Below are 21,221 nucleotides of genomic sequence, written 5' to 3' on the forward strand. Positions count from 1 at the left end.
TTTGAACAGTGGCAGTTTGTCCTGACCCACACGCTATAGTCACTACTGCAGAACAGTATGTTCTGTAAATCTGCAGCAATTTTTCTCTCAATAGGTCATTACTTTCTTTTTCTCACTGTGTTTTCGGAACCCTTGTCTGAGCAAAGAATACTTATGGCATCAGGGACTAGAAATTTCTTGAAATTCTTATCTTAGTTATGGAAATTTCATAGAATCAGAGTATATTCCAAGTTGGAGGGGATTTATAAGGATCACTGAGTTCAAATCTTGGCTTTGCTCAAGACCACACAAAAATCAGATGCACAGATTAATTGGATTTAAGCAGAATTATTTGTAAAGATGCATGTGATGCAATCTTTACTCTTCATGATTGGTTTTCTTTTTGTTTTGCTTGTTTGTTTGTTTGTTTGTTTGTTTTGTAGTTAAGGTTTTTAGAGGGCAATCCCAGGTATGAGATCTCTCACTTCTCTGATGAAGAAACAGACACTTTAAAAGATGTGGGAAAACGGAGATACAGAGTGCAGCATATCCCTTAATCATGTTGTTCACGTCCACAGCTGCAACACCCAGGGCTGAGATATCACAACAGTTCTGTATACACTGAAGCTCATTTGCTTGCTATTGACAAGTGATAACATTTCATTGGTCTTTGTCTAGCTACCAGTTTCATGCTTGGAAATAACATTGCAGTGTGTGATTCTGCATTTTGAGAAGGTAGAAAAATGAATTATCTTCCCTGTGGACTGTCTGTCTGTAGTGGAAGGAGGCTGCCAAACATATGTGGGTGCAATTTAGCAAAGAAGTCGTGGGGAAAGGAAACTGCAGGCAATTTACTGTAACCTTTAATGTTAAACTATTGCAGAATTTTGGAGAAAGAGACATAAAACCACTGTAATTCACCATTGTAGGAAAGATTTCTCAAGGAAAGGAATGAGATATTACCTGAGATGAAAATGTAAATTAACAGGACAGATCCCAGTGTGATTTGGTGGCTGTAGTTTTAGTTTAACAATTGCAGGCATTTGCAGATGCTTCTGAACACATAGGAACCTGATCTAATTTGTTGCCCATACTGAAGAAAATGCATATATATGGATCTAGAAAGAAGAAATAAAACGCATTGGGAAGGGGGAAAATTACATTGGTTATTAAGCTGCTGCAAAGTAAAGGTCATATTTAGGGTGATTTTCATCTGATTTTGCAGATTTCTTCTTCTGTACCCTTGCAATATATGAAGAAACATTGTGTCTGTTTCCTTCATTTCCCATTTCCCCTTACTTGTAACAAATACAAGAAACCATTTTTCTTACTGCTATATTTTATAAAAACTCTCATCCTCTTTTTTTTTTTTTTTTTGTAATTTTTAACTGACCCCAAAATGTTTATCCTGGAAGACCCGAGAAAGCACTTTAATACCTTATATTCCATTCCCATATATCAGCTGGCAGTATTCCTTTCTTAGCCCAAACAATAGAGATATCTGAAATTGTATTTAGTCTAGCTAACATTCCCTTAAGGAAGGGAAAGTAAAAATGATGTGGATGGCCAATGGCAACAATAACTTCCCAGTAATACTTCCTACCACTGGATACTTCCCTGTCTTCTGAAATTAGAACCAGAGTGAGAGCAAGCCTCTTTTTAATTTTAGAATAGCTAAGAGTTTAGGACAATGACAAACTGACCAAGACGCAGCACATTAGCTGCCAGTGGCTGCACTGAGGATAGGACTTCCAATTCCAAAGGTCAAGAAATACTTTTCCATTAAGTTGTGGCCTCTTTTGGGTGGAGAGCGTGGACTTTGTGTAGTCTAGTTGGCTGCTCTTTTGAGGCACATTGTAGAATGTGCAACTTTTCATAAGATTTTTTTTTCTTAACAAAGATATTAAACATTTGTCAACAAAATCCAAATGTGTATTTGAACGTTAACTCTGCCCTTTAGGTCAGCACTTTTTTTCTGAATGCGTTGTCAACACACCTCAAAAGATAAGAGGTGACACTGGGTGCTCAGTAAATGTGGCTGTGCAGAGAAGAGCTGTGCTCATGGTGTGCCCAGCTGTCTCTGAAGGTCTTTGTGACTCGGGGCTCATGTGGAGCCTTTTTGCTTGAAAACTAGGATGTGGGGAGAGGATAAAGCACATAGGAGTCTGCCCAGTCCAGATCTGGGCTATTCCTATAATGTGTCTCAAAACTTCTGAAATAGAAAGCATTCTAGGTCTTAAAATAGATGGAGCCAACAACTGTTACTTCCTGCAATCACATTAAACCAAATCCAACTGAACTTTGCATTTAATTCAGTATCAATTAAACAGCAAAAAAGTTTGTGCTTTGTCCTATTGAGATGGGTGCTTCTGATGGATATTTTAGAAAGGATTCATTACCACAGACCATGAGTTGGCACAACACCAGTAGATTTTTCTCTTTTTTTAGAATTAAGCTACAAAAACTATATATTTTTTTCTTTCACAGTGGAAGCATTTCTATGTGTGGTTGCAGTGATGCAAGCTCTGCATCTGTTCAGGGTTTTAAATAGTTTGAGAAGACAGCAGTTGTTTTCTTCCAGAGGAAAAATTGGTAAATTTTTAATTAAAAAAAAAAAGAGGAGTAATACATGTTTGATGTGATCATTAAAAAGCTTTTTATGCTTAAAAATTAAAAATCATTTTTTTGCATGCAGTTAGGGTAATTTTAGACCCTTGTGGGTTCTTTGTTCATTTCCTTGCTTCTGCTTGTAGAAATAACTCAGGAGGGTTGTGTGAGGAGAGGCCTGTGGAATCAGAGATGGCTTCTTATGCAGTTTTCATCATTCTCTAGAGAGTTTTTTTTACACTTAACTTACTTAGGCTGACAGTGTTGAGATCCCTTTTCATTTTTGTATGCTCCTCCTAAATAGCCGTGAGGCAGGATATTGCTTTAGGCTTTGGAAAATGATATCCCTGATGGTGTTTTAGGAAAAAAAAAATCTCAGATATTTGTGCAGAACAGCATTTCTCCCTCTCCCTGTAATGTAACACCTTTGTGGTCCAAGACCATGAGATTCTGAGAACTCTTCATAATGGGAGCTGGGAGGCATTCACAAGACTGTTCTTTAAAGTGCTTTTCTAAAGATGCAACACAAATATTTCCAGGATTCTTCCTTCTCTCTTCAGTGTGTATGTTCTATAACCTAGTTTCCAGAATTAAACTCACTGCAATGGCTTTTCTTCTGAGCAATTACTCTGACATCTTCCTTGTTTGTTTATTAGGATATTGATATTGGGGTGGAGAAAATTATATAATGTCCTGTCCACCTCTTTTCCAGTAGTGATTTTTTCATCATGTTAGAAATGTTATGTGCTCAGTGTGCAGAATAGCTGTCAAGAGCTCATGCAACATTTGACTAAAATCTAATATCTTCCTTTGTATTTAGCCCACCATTAATAGCTATCATTTAAACTAAAAGTAGCCTTAATGATCAGCTGTGATGAATTGGTTCCTAGATGTCCTGGTCAGAGCTGGCTCTCTGTTTAACTCTATCTGTGCATACAGACATTCTTTCATTCTCTCCAAATTCACGTTAATGGGCCTCGAAGGAGGCCCAGGACCCACCAAGTTTAACAGTACCACTCCACCTCATACCTGAAGCCTCTCCCTTGTCTCCCCAAAACAACCCACAGTAGGTCTGTAGCCTGGATTTTCATGGGCTGCTGCCTTTCCTGTGAGCAAGATAGGGATGTAGACAAAATAAGATGGTAGAGACTTCAAGCTGATGGTCCCTGGGAGGTGCTGTGAATTGTTTACTTGCAGACTCACCATGGAGATGTCATTACAGGTGCTTTTCAGCTAAACCCCATTCTTGTGATGACCAGCAACCTCAACCTGTTCAGTATTTTTTCTTGTCCAACTCTTGGTGTTTGGCCTCCAGAACCCCCTAAGGACATACTGTTACTTACCTAGGAGGAGTTGCTCAACCACTGTCTCTCCCCTCAGCTTCCTGCTTGCAGTGATCAATCAAACATAATATGTGCTTCATCTTCTACCCAGATCTTCCTGCCCATGTGGCAGCCTACATTATACTGGATGGATTAGTGGTCTTTTTAACCTTTATGATTCTGTGATTTAAGATCCCTCTCACTTCTGTACCACAATGGTTCTGAATCTCTTCAGCTCAGAAGATAGACAGAGGTGTAAGGATCTCTCTCTACAAAGCACATTTTATGGTCACATTTTCAGAGAGCACTCCTCAGAAGTTTTAGTGTGACATCAGCTAGGTGAGCTTAAACTGCTTCATAAAGTGGTGTAAATGGTTGGACATAAAATGAAAAGTTTTCCCTATTGCACAAACTGGGATAGGTGCAAACATTAAACAAACCTTCACATCGCGGCTAGTACTCCTCCTTTGGCATTTTTCCAGATTGTCAGTGAAATGTGTAGAGAAGCATTCTGCAAAACGGGTGTTTTTAGGAGCCTTTGCCTAACTGGTGTGATCTCAGCTTTGCTACCAATCAGTTAAGCTTAAAAGAATGGATATTTGAGGCTAATGTTCAATTTCTTTTTCTCTCTATCTAAAAGATAGAAACAGCAAAATTCATCTGTGCATTTCTGAGGATTGTACCAGTAATTTAAAATAAAGCTAATCTAAGACTTAAATTAAGGAAAGTGAAGGATGTACTAGCATTTTGGGTGGTCCTGTGTAGAGCCAGGAGTTTGACTCAATGATCCATCCCTGGGGGTCCCATTCAGTCTGGGATAATCTATGATTTATAGTTATTGACAGTTATGAAAATCATTGCTTGAGGTAGGATCTGAAATTAAAAATAAAGGTAAAATGGTGAGATTCGTAGTTTCAGTACCAGGAAAACAGCTTACTAATGAAAAATATTATTACATTGTTTTGGGTAGAAAAAAAATGAATAATGGACACTTTTTCAATTTGAGTCTTTTAAGGCTGGATTGGATTAAATGCAAAAAAATACACTCCAATGTTCAGTGTGTATTTTCTGTTTTTAACTTCTGTTGCTGTATATTATTCCTTTCTTAAGCAAGAACACAAACAAGAAACAAGCTGAACTGCACATTTCTTGTCTAGGAAGCAGAGGAGTTGCTTTCTGAGCTGGATTCTCACCCTTCAGTGTCTGCTGGTGGTGGAACCCACACATCATGCTATTCTTTATTTCTGTTTCTACTGCAGAAAACCTACATATGGAGATAATCTCATGCTATCACTCTCTTAGGAGCATCAGCATTTGACTAATTTATGTGTAGCACCATTACACCTCTCCCTTAAGGCACTTAATTGTACACCATGCAGAAAATGGACATTTCCTATCATATTTTCAATTTAAATAGAACTTCACACACTGTAATAATAGACAATGTGTACAAAACAGACTGTCTTATGCTGATGTGTAAAAACACAGGGTTGTTTCAGTATAACAATTAAGCTCCTGAACAAACTCTTCTTTTCAGTTTTCCATTTGATATTTTTTATTTATCGCAATTTCGATGTAAAAGTAAGCCATAATATTTTTCACTTGAAATAACAATTCCAAATTTCCAGATTGAAGAGCCTCAGGAGCCTTCAAAACGGCTCTATTATGAAGATACAGATATTTTATTGATCTTATTTTATTTTATTTGTATGGTACTCCTTTGCCCAGGCTTGATTCTATAATGTTCAGTCCTTAACAGATCATAGAATCACTGGGGTTGGAAAAGACCACTAAGATCACCTAGTCCAACCATCATCCTGTCACCACCATGCCCACTAACCAGTGCCCCTCTGTGCCACATCTACATGTTTCTTGAACACCTCCAGTGATGATTTTCTGCCCTTTTCTTGATCTTTCAGACCAGCTGCACCTGCTTTCAGCTGGAGTAAGATCCATGCCTCATTTTCAAAATTTTACTTCAATGATTACTTAAAAAACTTAAAATGTTGTGATTCAGCTGAAAGTATAAAATCATCTCAGATGATTGGAGTTGCAGTTTCTGCTTCAGTGACTACAGGCTGACAATTGAGGCTTGGAGTTGTGCGTGTTATTGAACCAGTGGTTCCAAAACAATTAGCATGTAGAACTATGATAAATTGCTTGCTTTGTAGCCACACTGTTGCCAGCTTGTGCTCTGACAATTTTTTGTGTTTACTTTTCTTTGTTGTTGAATTCAATTGCTGGGCAATTAAAAAAACAACCAGAGAATAGCCTTCAGTGACATGGATTTCAATCTCTATGACTGTCTATAGATTTTTATTATTATTATTTTAAAGAAAAGCAAGCAAATAAATGAAGAATTGGAAAGACACATTAATACTTTTCAGCACAGCAATTGCCCAACTTCCTTAGTCTATTCATTCATAGGGTTGAACATAATGTTCAGTGATTTCCTACCCACATCAGAATAACATCAGAGGATGCCCACAGCTCCTGTGGCAGAAAGGGGAACAAGAGCACCCTCCATGGGATTGGGAAGACTGGGGCTGGGTGGTGGGAAGGGCTTTAACTCATGTACCTGGTGGGCTCAGCTCTGGCCTTTGGTGGCCCACTTACTCTTCTGCCAGGGTTTCCCACAGCCCTTGGATAACTCAGGCTGGAGGGGACCATGGGAGGTCCCAGCCTCCTGCTCATAGCACAGCAGCCTGGAGGTCACTGGCCACAGAGGAAATGGCAGGGGCAGTGTTTGTTGCTAACATTGGCCTGAGAAGTGGACATCTTAAGCCACAGAATACACCTGAGGCTATGAGGCTTTTGCTTTTCTGCTTCACTCGAATACATATGAAGCCTTGGTGGCTTATCCACAGGGATAGGTGCCTTTTCTATTCAAAGTCTCCCTTGTGTTTGTTTCACTCTGCTCCACTTCCAGTGGCATCTCCCCTTCTACTTCAGATTTTACCAATTCCTCCCATCCCAGATGGCCTAATGTACATTCTCTAAACTTCTTCTTTTTTAGGTTCCTCTACATATTACACATCATAAAGAGCATTAATTATACATATATTCTGTTAAGCTTGTGATCTCTTGTGCATTACCAGCTATCTCTGGAGAAAGAGCTTTCCACATTTGCATTATTCAAGTAGATGACAGGCTGAGTGACTGTTTTCCTTATCTGGTTGCATTCCTGTGCCTACTGCCAGCCTTGGAGGTTGAGGTGTACCCAGGTTGCCATTTATCATCTCCAGAGATCCAGGCAGTGGAAATTGGGGCATAAATCATATCACTCCAAATTGGATGCCAATACTGGAATTGTACATTGTGTTTACTAGATCTCCATGGGGAGCCCAGACAAAGTAGTGAAAAAAAGAAGTCACTGAGGCATCAGTTCATTAAAAAACAGATCTGTGCTGTTACAGTGGCTAAATACAGGGTGGTCTGAGATGCGGCTGGGGAGAGCTCTGACAGCAGTAATTAATTCCTGCACTAACTCAGGTTGCTGCCACTTCTCTCCTGGCTTTTATCCTCTCTTTTCAGAAACTAGTTAGCTCCGGTATTGCCAGTGTTGCCTGGATACCAGTGTTTTTTCTCCAGCAAAGTTCTCAGTGAAACACTGTAAAATAGAAAACTATGTCAGATAGTTTGCTTTCAGCAAGGCATTTTCAGTCAGAGATTCTTTTACTGTTCTTATTCGTTAGCATAGATCTCCATCACTCTTCATGCAGTATAAGTTTTGTCTCATTTTCTACTGACATGATGCTGACTTGTCATTCTAATTATCTCTTATTATGAACCTATTTTGATATATTTAGAGAATATCTAGCAGTTAACAACAGATTAATTTTCCTATCGGAACAATAGAGATAATGATGCAAAGATGGTCACAAAAAGATCTATTATTTCAAGAATAAAGCCAGTAACTTCATCATGTAGGCAGGAACAGAGAACTTGTAACAGCTTCCCATGATTTAGGTTCAGTGTATCCTTTCACAGTCTCTCCTGGGACAGCAAAACCTCATTCTTTGAAGTTTCTAAATCTAATATTACCAGTGTACTTCTCCCAAAGGTTTTTCTCCATCACTTTTAGCTATTCAGCCTCTTTTGCCTCCCCTTAGATGTAGGTGCTCTAAAGTTGCGTACTGGAAGAGAGCCATCTCTTCCAGGTGTCTGACAGTCTCACTGGTACATCTTAGTTCCAAACTCCTTCTTCCTCCTCTAGCACATGTCCACAGTGAGCTGCTCACCAGATATCCTGTTGTGATGTCTGCTGCTGCTCACCCACTCTCTGCTGCTGGGTTGGGCTGGGAGCTGGCACAGATGAGGTGGGAGACCTTGACAAGGGATGGAGCTGCCCAGAAAAGATGAGGTCACTTCCATTTCTCCCCTTTCTCATCACAAGTCATTCTAGAAGACCACGGGCATCCCTTCTATCTGGTATATGTACTATTTCCTCCTCCTGCGTGTTCATAATATTACATTTTTGCAGTGGTTTTCTTCCTCTCAGTTGTATTTCTGCTACTTTACTTACAGGCTTCTAATACACTGAAGTCTAGAGGAGCAGAAATTTATCCTTCTATGTCTCGATTGAGTCCATAGAGTTAGTTGAGGGAAAAACAAGGTGTGGAACAGCAGGGCATATCAGCGCCCAAGTTTCCTGATGCTTCCACATATGACTGAATCAGGGCAGTTTATGCAGTGTCTGTGTGGGAGATAGGAACGGTATTACAACCCTTCAACTACGTAAGAGCACGCTGGTTATGTCTAAAATTATACAAAACTAAGTACTGGTTGGTTGCTGGAATGGTCTCCTGTCTGGTTATATCACGGTACAGTGCAACAGCCTTGAGATATATTTATACTTGGCTCAGAGTGGATTTTTGCTATAGCGCTTGATATTCTATCCTACATTTATATATGAAGTCTTTATATTTCTGTTCTAGGTAGTGCATTTATTTCTGTCTTATTCCTAAAGAAGACCATGAGGGCTGCAGATATACTGGGTAAGTAAGTGTTTGCTAATATGGACATGTGCATGGCCATATGCTTTAGCAAGCTGAAGCTCTCATGCAACCCCCCACTTCACACTCCCACTTCCCATGTGAGTGTTTTGAGGCAGATACTTACAAAATTGGGAAGAAGTGACAAAAAGAGGGACAATCTTCAGTGCATGTGAAACAGGCTGCACTCCCAAATCCTCTGCACTTCTAGCCGTAACTCATTCCTTATGTGCCCTTTTGCCCAGATTTATTTTCACTGTCTGTTTTTACTTCTGAGGCTGTATTTAGAATTATCTTTATGAGTATAATGCAATTATAATACAATTAATGATATTGAGTCATTCATTCAAATGTAAGGGTTTTTTTTCTTACTGCATAGATTCTGCACAAAAATTCAAGTTCAATTAAAAGTGGCAAATTCCCTTTTGGTATTAATTTTATCACTTCAAAGAGCAAACAATCATGTTGTCAAGAGTTCTGTTGGGAAACATGGTCTTCATTACAAAAGTATGTCATACTTGAGTGTGTGTGTGTGTGTGTGTGTGTGTCCAAGACTTCTTACATATCAAAACTGACCTGCTGGTAATAGTGAGAGGCAAGCAGATTTCAGAGTTTGGATTTTACACCAAACATTCTCAACATAGAAAGCACACCTGATGGGTACCTGCCACAGGGCACCTGGTGTTACTGTAGAACTCCCAGCATCAAGGCTTGATTGTCCATGCTATAACAAGGACATCCCAGATGTTCTCATGAATGTTTTTGAGAAATCCATTCAGAATTGTTCCAGGAATACTATATAATATTCATTTAGGTATGAGATCCAAATTTGCCAGCTCAGCTGCAACATTCAAAATTCCCCCTCTCCCCTCAAATGATCGTGTTTCCTTTATGGCCTTATAACTGTGGGCTGCTTTAACTACTGCTCAGCACTGATTTATTTTATTTCTGTGAGTTAGACTTTGCAAGAAGGATTTAACAATGTTGCTACATTCCATAGGAATGAGCTGTATGATGGGAAATATGGTGATGTTTTTGCAAGCACATAAATATAGAACAGTTCTACTTTTCCAAAGAAACTGTATGTGATATCAATGCCAGCAAAACCCTCCGGATGTACTTTGTTTTGTATTCCTGAGTATTGTATTCCACACCAATTTATAGTTTTGCCAAGAATTTTAAAGATTATTTGAAAAAAAATTGATTGGCTAATATCTTCCCTAATCCAATACAGCTTATGAGCTCAGAATCAGCTCACTTCTATCTAGATAACTCAATGAACATCTGTGTTTGTCAGCTGGCTGTCCATAAGGCAGAACTTCCAGATTTTTATTAAAAGCACAGTAATACAAGTTTGACCTTGAAATGGGGCCCCAGCAACCCAATGGCTGAGCAGCCTTTTGCAAATCAGCCTTTTATAAAACAGTTCATAAGTCTGCAAATGCAGCAAGGAGTGGCTGAAACATTGGCTTCACATATGCATTGGACTAGAACATATCTGTTGCTCTTGATGTTTGCACAGCAGGTCTGTTGCTGGTGCAGATCTCTGTGGCCACAGTGACTTCAGGAGAGCAGTGTATGTTTATGCTGTTTGATGATCTGCCTTAATAACTTCTTCTCCCGGGTGAGAAGTTTCTACACCCTGCTTTGTGCCTATGAAGAGTACGAAAGATCAGTTCTCCTTTGCAGCGCACTTGGTATCAGAATTGAGCATATATGAAAATGTGTTGCTGCATTGTGACCCTATTCCATGAGGTTTTACTAACTGCCTTGTATTTTTTTTTTCCAGAATTCTTTATGTCTTTAGTAAAATTTGTACTAGATAAGATCACAGACGGTCCAAATACCTAAGCCCAGATCTGATCAAGAAGACTTCCGTTTTCTTTTACAAGCTGCTTCTAAGTGAACTGGAGAGCAAGAATCACCACAATTGTGTGTATTAACAAATTCAATGTTTCTTTTTCTTTAAAGGAGGAACTCTGGCAGTAGTAGGGACATACTTGTTGGTGACATTTGCTCCAAATGTACCCCAAGAGCTCACAGCAAGACGAGTACAGAATGACTTAGTGAGCTGGCCTTTCTTGGCATATGTGGTGAGTATTTAGTTCACACTTCTGCCTGAATCAGAAAAATTGGGGTTCTTGGGTTTTGGGCAGCCATGTGAATTAGTGGCAGAAAAACTGCTGCTGCAGGTACGGGCATTGTTCCCTCTCTGGTTTTCATAGGAGAGAGAGCCCTAGTCCCCAGACTGAAAATACGTGTTCATGCCACACTCTCTGCATATATATATATTAGTTACAGGGCTTTTCTGGAATGTAATGAAATTGTGCTTTTGAAAATAGTCCTCTGTTCTTTCTTATCACTCTGTTTTATCTACATGTAGTTGAGCCTGCCCTGAAGGAGCTATGTATGGAGCTAAAATGTGGATAGAAAGCTTGTCTGCCATTCAGATTCATCTGAACTACAGTTTGAATTAAATGTAAAAATACCATTTTGGTTAAACTATCTGCATACAAACTTCAAATCCCATAGATTTTCTTTGATGTATCTAATTGGCATCAGGAACAAGACATGAGTGACTAGGAGGATTTTCTCTCTATCTCTTCCACTCTGGAATTCTGAAAAATTTTTCCTCCAGCTGAATGTAAAAGATGCTTCAGAAGTGGTTACTTTTTCTCACTTGGGTTAGATTATTAGTGCCCAGGATTCCCTCCAGGAGGAAGCTGAGTTAGAAAGCCACTGAGTAGGCAGACTAAGGGTCTTCATACTTCAGCCAGCTTGCAGATTTTAAAAGTATATTAACTCATTGAGGGTTCTTACTGAGGAGAAAGTACATGATAACATAAAACAAAAATTGATCCTCTTTCTCTATTATTTGTGCCCTTTTAAAGCTTCTGAAGTATGATAATCCAACCCTAGGAAAGAAATTAATGGTCACTCTCCAAAGACATACATAACGTAGCACGCACTTTAGATCAGGTAGTAGATTGGCTTCTGAAGGCAGTGCCTAGGAGTTTTGAGGCAATAAGGCCATCCTCAGCTTTGGCAAGAGCTTCAGCAAGTCCATGCAACTAGCAGAGGGAGAACAACCCTTTTAGGAGGTAGTTCAGAGCAAGAAGCTCAGTTACTTCTTGCTGGAGCACCCTCTCTTTTTCCTACTGAATATACCCTTCAACTATGTGCTTCCACCTATAGCTATGGAAACAGAATGTTGTTCTAGGTACAGACTTCTAACTACTGATTCACCCTTTTGTGAAGAGAAGGTGGAAAGAGACAACCCTCCATCCACACATCATGACACCACAAACTTTTGTGCCATATGATGTCCGCATTTTCCTAAAGCCAACAAGTTGCTGGAAAATGGCTTTTCCCTAAGACTTTCAGAACCAGTTAATAAGAATACATCTGAATACCTAGGAAGGTTTTGTTATATTCTTCTTAGGAGAAAGGATAAAGAAGTGATAGGTAACCCCTGGACTTTCTTTTCCCTGCCTTAGCCAGCATCCAATTCCAAGCATGGATTGCAGGGGAGAATAAAACAACTACCTAGCAAGGGTTCTTGACTCAACAACAAATCGAGATTGATTTGTTCCTTCTACCCCTGGATTAATTTGGTTTGAGCTTCCTGTACCAAAAGAAAAAGGAGGAATTAAAATCTCCTCAAGAGACCCAGAGATAACAGCATGATTTGCCTGGTATGCTGCTCGAAGTTCAAGCAAACCCTGCTGTAAAAATTCTCTCTGGACAGGGAATTAACTTTTCATATGTTTGTAAAAGTTCTAGCACAGGTTGGCTGCTGATATATAAAAAGGCACAGCTACACCAGAAGTTGCTGAGTTTCCAGTATAAATATATATAGAAAGGAGACAGTGCAGCAGTATAAAGCAGTCCAACAGTCCTTCTAAAGTAGTCCTAAAGTATGGTTTGCTGAGGAATACAAAGCCCCAGTGGTACAAAATGTTCTGTGTGGGTGATAAACCATTCCCATGTGGCTCACCACTGGCATCAGTGGAGTTCTGCAGAAATAGCCTGTAGTTCCCATTAGACAGCTTTGAGCCACCTTCTGAGACTGCATGCTTGTCTGAGCAGGAATGACTATCCTAGCTTGCTTTCTTTTTTGTTGATGTGCACTTTGAGTCACTGCAGAAGACATCAGTTATGGATGAAGCTTTTAGACTTCCCTAAACAGATGAGTAGTGAACACTGGGTTGCTAATTTTTAATATCTGTAAAATCAGTTTCAAAGCATTTCTGTTTTTTCTTCAAAGTGTCTAGGAGACCATTCTGGTTCATTGGTCCCTGCATTGCTGTGTGTCCCAGAAAAACAACTGAGGCAGACAATGCTGTGTGTTGTTCCAGTGCCTTCTGGTAACGCTTAGAAACGTAGAAAACATCCCAATTATGAAAATGTTGATAATGTGGACTTGAGAAGACTTCAGTACAGATCAGTTACAGTTGTAAAAATGATTGTAAATGAGTCAAGTTCCTTCAGTTCTATAAACAGAATATATTAAGTTGTTAGATTCTACGCACTTCACATTCCTGGTTGCTGTATTTAACACAACCTCAGCTATCATCTGTTGAAACTGAGCACCATTTTGGGTAATTCTCAAGACATATCCGAAGGCAACAGCCAGAATACCCGAGGAGTGTCCCAGTCCTCACAAGGTCTTGTTAGGAGCCATGCACTCCACTTGCAGTGCAACTCAGTGCAATGGCCTCCCCTTGTCTTCTTATCTAAGGGGACCTCTTGATGGGAAGAACAGTTTGGCTGCTGGGCAGCAGGAGGTAAAAAACTAATATTTTGTATTTCATGCTAAATGTGCAAAAGGAGAGTTGTATAAACTTAAATAACAGCCCTGAAAATCAAGCATCAGCTTTCTTCCTAGGTTCAGCTGCAGATAAAGGCTTGTGTGTGTGTGTGTGTGTGTGTGTGTGTGTGGTGACTGGATCTCTTAAAACTGTCTAGGGAGTATAGAATGGATGGATATCCAAGATACAGCTGGCTGCTTACAGCAGGCTGTCTCATGCATTTATGCACACTCTGCAGAACCAGACTGAGGGGCTGGGGGAGGCGATGGGTGCTCAGGTTTACAGTAGGGCCAGGGAGCACGTCTTGCAGTGCTATGTAACATGGTGCCATGCCCCCATCCTTGTCACACCACCCTGTGTGCCCACCCTGAGCCAGTTGGGCCATTTACCTCCTAAGCCAGCACATCATGAAGGAGGAGTTCTTGAACATCTCTGGAACTTCTGTCTAGCATGAGGATCTTCCCACATCGGAGATATTTATTTAGCACAGCTTTCTTTTATTCCATTATCTATTGTTCACTGATTAGAAAAAAAAAATAGTAATAAAGCAACTGAAGCAATTTGAAGGCTATTCTATCTGCAGATGGATAATGTGATATTTCCCTCAGGCCCTGGGATGTGTTTGTGATGTCATTATGTAACTACTGCTGCTAACCGTTCAGTTCCTTTTTAATTATCAGCAGAGCAGCACCCAGATCTTCTTTATTCTAGTGCTATGCTAAGTGTGGAGGAGCTGTGTAAAATAAAAAATAATGTGGTATTGGTGGAACTGAAGAGGTAGAGGTGAGGCTTTTCTTTGACTTGTTTCACTGAAACAATTTAAATAATCATATTCAATACTGATGACAATTTCATTTTCTGTCTTATTACCCCCATTCAGTTCCTTCCTCATGTGTACAAACCTTTCTTTCTCCATCCAGTCTTTAAGCCCAGGGGGCTCTCAGCAGCCCTCAGAACTGAGGTCCCATCCTTCCTGTTTTCAAGGAGTTTTCTGTGCTTGCAATTCCTGTTGAGGTTAGGCAAAGAGGGGCATTTGGGCACCTACCTTATGCCGTGGTAGGAGAGGAATCCCCATCCTTTTGGGATGCTGTGGATGTGGAAGCTCAGTCACTCCCCGAAGCCATTAGTCACCACTAAGCACAGAGAAAAGCCTGCTGGTGGCTAGGGCAGCTGGAACAACAGGGAGCTTCTGCTGAGATGGTGATGCAATGAGACAAATTAACAGCAAGTCCATAAATTTAACCAACTGTCAGAGTTTATTGAGGGAACAAGTACGGACCATGCGCAGAGTGAGTAAAAGTGCTTCAGCAGCTGCAGCTGCCCTGCAGTGTGGTCTGCTGGTGTGTCACCGAGCTTTTCCAGGTGAGCTCCTGACAGGTACCCTGCCATCTGAGAACTACCACAGGAAATAAATGTTTTCTCCCTGATGATGTATGACAGAAAGTCAGAGCAAAAAGACTGGGTTTGGGAGATTTCTCTAACTAGGGCTGGGGAGAAGGGCAAAGAGGTCAGCAAGCACAATTCTGCATGTCACAAGGAGTGACACTAAGAATATCATATCTAGAAGGAGAGACTGCTGTTTCCCCAGGTGAATGCCTTACTCAGTAGGAATTATAAACACAGAAGTTCTGCAAAAATTCTTTTCAGTAAACATGAATATCTTTACTGTCACCTTAAAAGTCTTCCAGTGCTCCCAATGAGAAAATATAGCTAGAAGTACAAACCCAGGACATTTCAAAGGTTTTCAATGAAGCATTTATTACAGTTTTACAGCTCTAACTTTCTTCCCTTTTATTTCCAGATTTTAGAAATCATAATATTCTGCATTCTCCTTTATTTTTACAAAAGAAAGGCTGCGAAGCACATCGTGGTTTTGTTAATGATGGTGGCACTACTGGGTAAGAACATGTTATTCACTTTGATGTTCCTGTCAGTCACCTGATAATTCCTTGTCACCCAGACTCCCCAGCTAGTTTAGATTAGGGTCACTTCAAAGGGAAGGAGAGTTGCTGAAACATTTCACATCATTTTACTGTGGTCTTTTTGAAGAGAAAAGTCGATCACGGAATGTAGTTTCTGTGCTTATTGCTGTGGCTAGCTCTTTTTAGAGATATCCTTACATAAATATGGTGCGTGCAATGATACTCTGAAGCTTTTTAAACCTATACTTTAAATCTTGTGAAAGCAAACTTCAAGGAGCAGGGCAGGACAGCTGTGAAATCAACTCTTTAAGCCAGAGCAGTTTAAGACTGTGTAATCATTCTGTAAGCGCATGCAGGGACACCCTACAACTGTATGGGAATTTGTACTTCATCGTCTTTCCAGAAACACAACAAGAATTCAGTGGGTCACTGGGGTTTGCCTCTGATTAATGTTGCCACCAGAAAATAATCAATACTCAGAGAAATGAGAAAGAGCATTTAATCAGGCAGTTTTCACTAAAGTCAAACTGGAGCCAGTTATAAAAAATACCAGGAGGCTGCCTCTAAAGTTCCACTGCGAGCAGGCATATATTAGGAGTTTGTCACTGCTCCATCTCTTTCCTTATCCTTGTCAACTTGTCTATGAAACCCTGATGGCACAGCATCTTCATACGTGTCCACATCAGACTCCATTCTGTCAGACTGCTCCTCTGCTGCCATCTGTCACACGACAACAACATGTAACAGAACAATGGTGGGAAGGTTCAACCTCTACTGCCATACCACCCACATCTGCCTCTGATGTCATGGGCTGACATAATCAGATAGGAGGCATTACTGTTGGAGAAGCCCTTGTATTCTCACTGAGTTCGCTGGATGGATGTATCATCCTGCAAAGAATTACAGAGCATGTTTCTCACAGAGATGGTCAGAACTGTTTTGATAAAACTGAATTTCAGTAAAGTTTGCTAGTGATACACTGTACAACCCATGCAGATTTATTGGCCACATTCTTTGAGACCCCTGTTTGGCTTCTCACCTAGCTGAAAAGCCCAGACTTCCTTTCATATCTACCTTTCTGGGACTGTACCTACAATAAATTTCCTGGCATCTTGAACATCAGGATCAGCAGATCTGCAGGAGCCTGAAGGAGGTAGAGATCAAAGAGTCCCAAAAGCCATTGGTCTGTTTGACTGCTTTTGGCTTGGAACAGAGATTGTGAGCCAAGACAGCTCTGAGCACAGGATCTGGCAGCTCTGGCAGAGCTTGCTGATCATCCCCCTGGTTTCCAACCCCCCTGTACTCCTGGGCAATGAGCAGTATGGCATCCCACACACAGCTGAAGAACTCAGGATGGACTTCCATTCTCACCTTCCACAGTTTGGGGCAGATCCCAGCAGAAGAGCAGCTCTGGGCTACATCTAGGAGAGGTGGTCTATCAGACTGTGAAGCCCTAAGGGCTTGTTTTGCTGTGGAGCCTGCCAGTCCTGACACCAGCAGTGCCAAAGGGATGTATGAGGATGCTGAGCAGCAGAAGAGCTGGAAAGCCCAAGAGGCACTCGTTGCAGCTTGGTGACCAGGCTGAAATCAAGCAAAAACAATTGCAGCTGGTGGCTGCTGAGATTTTGGTGAGCATATGCAGCTTCAGGAAAAATGTGTCATTATTTCTGCACTATTAAAAGAGGCACAAACAAACAAATCCTGGTTCATGGGAAATTTTGAAATCCCAACAGTTCCCTCAAGCAGGAAATCTAGGACTGTGTCTGGCTCCAGCTCAGCTCCCGAAGCTGTCCTGGTTTCTGGTAGTCCATGCAGAGCTGCAATGCTTCCTATCTGACACTTCTGCTGAGTGCAACCATGGGGAGCTGAGGAGGGCTCCAGCCATCCCATGTATTCCCTGCCATTGGAGGGGCTGCAGGACAGGCAGGTGAGGAATGGGGCCACCATGCCCAAAATTTTCAGGGGTAGCTCAGGGGATTTCTGCCTTACCTAACATCTGCACAGATTCATTCCTGGTGTAGAGTTTTTATGGATGTAAATGAAATGTAGAAAGAGAAGGGAGCCCTTGTGTTCCATTGGATGTGAAAGCTACTTACACTAAGAAGAAAGTACAGAGGTGATCATGAAATTCTACAGAGAACTTGCCAAGATTTGCAGGCAGGAAGTTAGAAATGCAAAAGCCCAGCTCGAACTTAGACTGGCTACTGATGTAAAGGAGAACAGAAAATTCTTTTACAAGCACATTAACAGCAAGAGAAGAACTAAGGAGAATCTCTCTCCTTCACTTGATGCGACCAGGAATGTAACCACGGAGGATAAGGAAAAAGCTGAGGTTCTCAATGCCTTCTTCACATCTGTCTTTAATAGGCAGAGCAGTTATCCTCAGGGTACTTTTTGCCCTGACCTGGAAGTCTGGGACAGAGTGCATAATACACCCCCTGTGATCCAGGCAGAGACGGTCAGAGACCTGCTCTTCCATCTGAACTGCCACAAGTACATGGGACCAGATGGGATCCACCCAAGGGTGCTGAGGGAGCTAGCAGAGGTGATTGCCGAGCCACTTTCTGCCATCTATCAGAATTCCTGGTTATCTGGAGAGGTCCCACAAGATTGGAGGCTTGCTGATGTGACTCCCATCTAAAAGAAAGGCCGTAAGGAAGACCCGGGGAACTACAGGCCTGTCAGCCTGACTTCGGTATCAGGGAAAGTTATGGAGCAGATGATCTTGAGGGATATCACACGACACGTGCATGGCAACCAGGGATCAGACCCAGCCAGCACGGGTTCACAGAGGGCAGGTCGTGCTTGTCCAACCTCATCTCCTATGACTGGGTGATCAGACTGGTAGATGAGGGAAAGGCTGTTGATGTAGTCTACCTGGACTTCAGCAAGGCCTCTGACACTGTCTCCCACAGTATTCTCCTGGGGAAACTGGCAGCCCGTGGTGTGGACAGATTCAGTCTTCTCTGGGTGAAGAACTGGCTAGAGGGCTGTGCCCAGAGGGTAGTGGTTAATGGAGTTAAGTCCAGCTGGAGTCCTGTTATGAGTGGTGTCCCCCAAGGGTCGGTATTGGGGCCCATCTTGTTTAATATCTTTATTGATGACCTAGATGAAGGGATTGAGTGTACCCTCAGTAAGTTTGCAGATGACACCAAGTTGGGAGGATGTGTCAAACTGCCTGAGGGTAGGGAGGCCCTTCAGAGGGATCTGGATAGGCTGAACAGCTGGGCTGAGCTCAATGGGATGAGGTTCAATAAGGCCAAGTGCCGGGTCCTGCACTTTGGCCACAATAACCCCATGCAATGCTATAGGCTTGGGGCAGAATGGCTTGAAGAATGTAGAGAGGAAAAGGACCTGGGGGTGTTGGTTGATGCTCGGCTTAACATGAGCCGGCAGTGTGCCCATGTGGCCAAGAAGGCCAACGGCATCCTGGCCTGTATTAGAAATAGTGTAGCCAGCAGGAGCAGGGAGGTGATCTCCCCCTGTACTCAGCTCTGGTACGGCCGCACCTCGAGTACTGTGTTCAGTTTTGGGCCCCTCACTACAAGAAGGACATTGAGGCCCTGGAGCGTATTCAGAGAAGGGCAACAAAACTGGTGAGGGGTCTGGAGCACAAGTCTTATGAGGAGTGGCTGAGGGAGCTGGGATTGTTTAGTCTGGAGAAAAGGAGGCTCAGAGGAGACCTTATTGCACTCTACCACTTCCTGAAGGGGGGTTGTGGTGAGGAGGGGGTCGGCCTCCCATCGATAAATAATGACAGGACGAGCAGGAATGGAATGGCCACAAGTTGCACCGGGGAAGATTTAGATTAGATTTGAGGAAAATTTTTTTCTCTGAAAGAGTGGTCAGGCACTGGAATGGCCTGCCCAGGGAGGTGGTTGAGGCACCATCCCTACTGCTGTTCAAGAAGTGTTTAGATGAGGTGCTAAGGGATTTGATTTAGTAGTTTAGTGGGTAGGGATGGTGATAAGAGGATGGTTGGATGATGATCTTGTAGGTCCTTTCCAACCTAATGAATCTATGAATCAATGAATCTATGAAATCTGCAAACATTTTACTTACTGTGAGTCTGTAAGTCCATTTGGTGAGAATTATCTTACCTCATGCATATACTGGGAGTTATCATTAATTCTGTGGGAAGCATTTCTGATTAAAGTGGGATTTCTGAGTTTCCTGCTCTAACAGCTGGACAGGGGCATCATTTGTCACGCTAGCTTGGAGGGGTCATTCCATCAGAGACAGAAAAACCATTTCCTAGGGGTTCGAAACCTATTCCAGGTTTATGTTCACTAAAAGAGCATTCCATCTTTTCAAACAAAGCAAAGCCAAACCAAACCAAAATAAACAAACAAACAACATAAACCAAAAATTCCCTTCTGCTTACTTTTCTGGTTTGTTACAATTACAAGGGAAAGAAATGACCCTTTTATCAGAAACTATTTTTCAGCAAATTTCACTTAGTTGGACAATTGTAACCACTGATATTTACCTGGAAGTGTTCTTTCCAAAATAATAACTCTCTCCATTACAATGCAAATCTTTGTTATTATGTGGGCTGCTTGATGTGGGCTTTGTGCATTTTTATCATTAGCCCCAGTGTAGGTCAGGATTTGACCCACTCTGCTCACTATTACTGCTGTGTTTGGTGAACTACTCCACCTATTTCAATTACAGAACAGGAAGTAAAGCACCAGGTGCAAAGGTTGTTGTTAAAGGAGTGAATCCCATGATGGTGAGCAGGATTATCACAAGTGCGTGCAACTCCTAAACTCTCCCTGAACTTTTGGACTTGCTGTAAGAAAAATGCTTGCAGTCAAAACCTCAGACCCAAATCCAGTCTTCTTCCTGCACCTTTCCTCCGAGCCCCTGCTCTGAACTCCTTGCACAGTGAAGCTTGCCTTGCCAATCTGAATTTTGCAGCAACAGAAGGATGAATCAGACACGGAAATCCAACACTCCCAGCTCTGGAACAGGGTGGAACTGGATCCCAGCTGGGGAGCGGTGCTCCTGACAATGAATTACCTCTCTTCAAAGGTCACCACAACACCCTGACTCTCCTTACCATTTTCAGTTTGTTTAGAGTTTGTTACATTTCTTCTTGCAGTCATCACAACCTCCTTGGTTTAGCTTCAACAGACCAAGAGCACACTCCAAAAAGAAACTTGAAGTAGCCCTTAACCTAGCTCTCAACCTACTCTCAGCCCCTTTTCTAAAAGATGAGCATTGTAAGACTTCTCCAGGCTGCTGATATACATAACAAATCATTATCTGCTGGGACCTTTTTTGTGGTGATGCACCGGCAATGGTTGAATGGACTGAAAACACACTATTCTCTGGGCTAAATCCAGTAATGGTCTTAAGACTCACCTCACTGACATGTAGAGCAGACCCTGTGCTCACTGCCTGGACTCTGTATATAACCTGTGAGGAGAGTTAGGTGCTCGGTGACGTGATCCCACAGATCAGCTCTGACCAGATATGGTCGCAGCAGAGGAACCATATCATGAGGGAGAGTGGTTATTTCTGACTGCCATGTCACATGCAGGCTGCTAGTAGGTGTGCTGGCTTCTCTGAATAGAGAACAAG

The 21,221-nt window shown here is 41.7% G+C and overlaps 1 protein-coding gene across 1 annotated transcript in view; it reads left to right on the forward strand.

Moving 5' to 3' along the window:
• Positions 1–21,221, forward strand: part of NIPAL2 (NIPA like domain containing 2) — a 45,435-nt gene that overhangs the window by 16,754 nt on the left and 7,460 nt on the right. The window contains exons 4-6 of the mRNA XM_065753610.1: positions 8,846–8,905; positions 10,874–10,995; positions 15,515–15,611. Coding sequence (XP_065609682.1) covers positions 8,846–8,905; positions 10,874–10,995; positions 15,515–15,611 — 279 coding nt within the window. The remainder of the gene's footprint in view (positions 1–8,845; positions 8,906–10,873; positions 10,996–15,514; positions 15,612–21,221) is intronic.

This window comes from Cyrtonyx montezumae, unplaced genomic scaffold, assembly GCF_038088225.1.
Source record: "Cyrtonyx montezumae isolate F1298 unplaced genomic scaffold, pur_monq_1.0 scaffold_8, whole genome shotgun sequence".
NCBI lineage: Eukaryota > Metazoa > Chordata > Aves > Galliformes > Odontophoridae > Cyrtonyx > Cyrtonyx montezumae.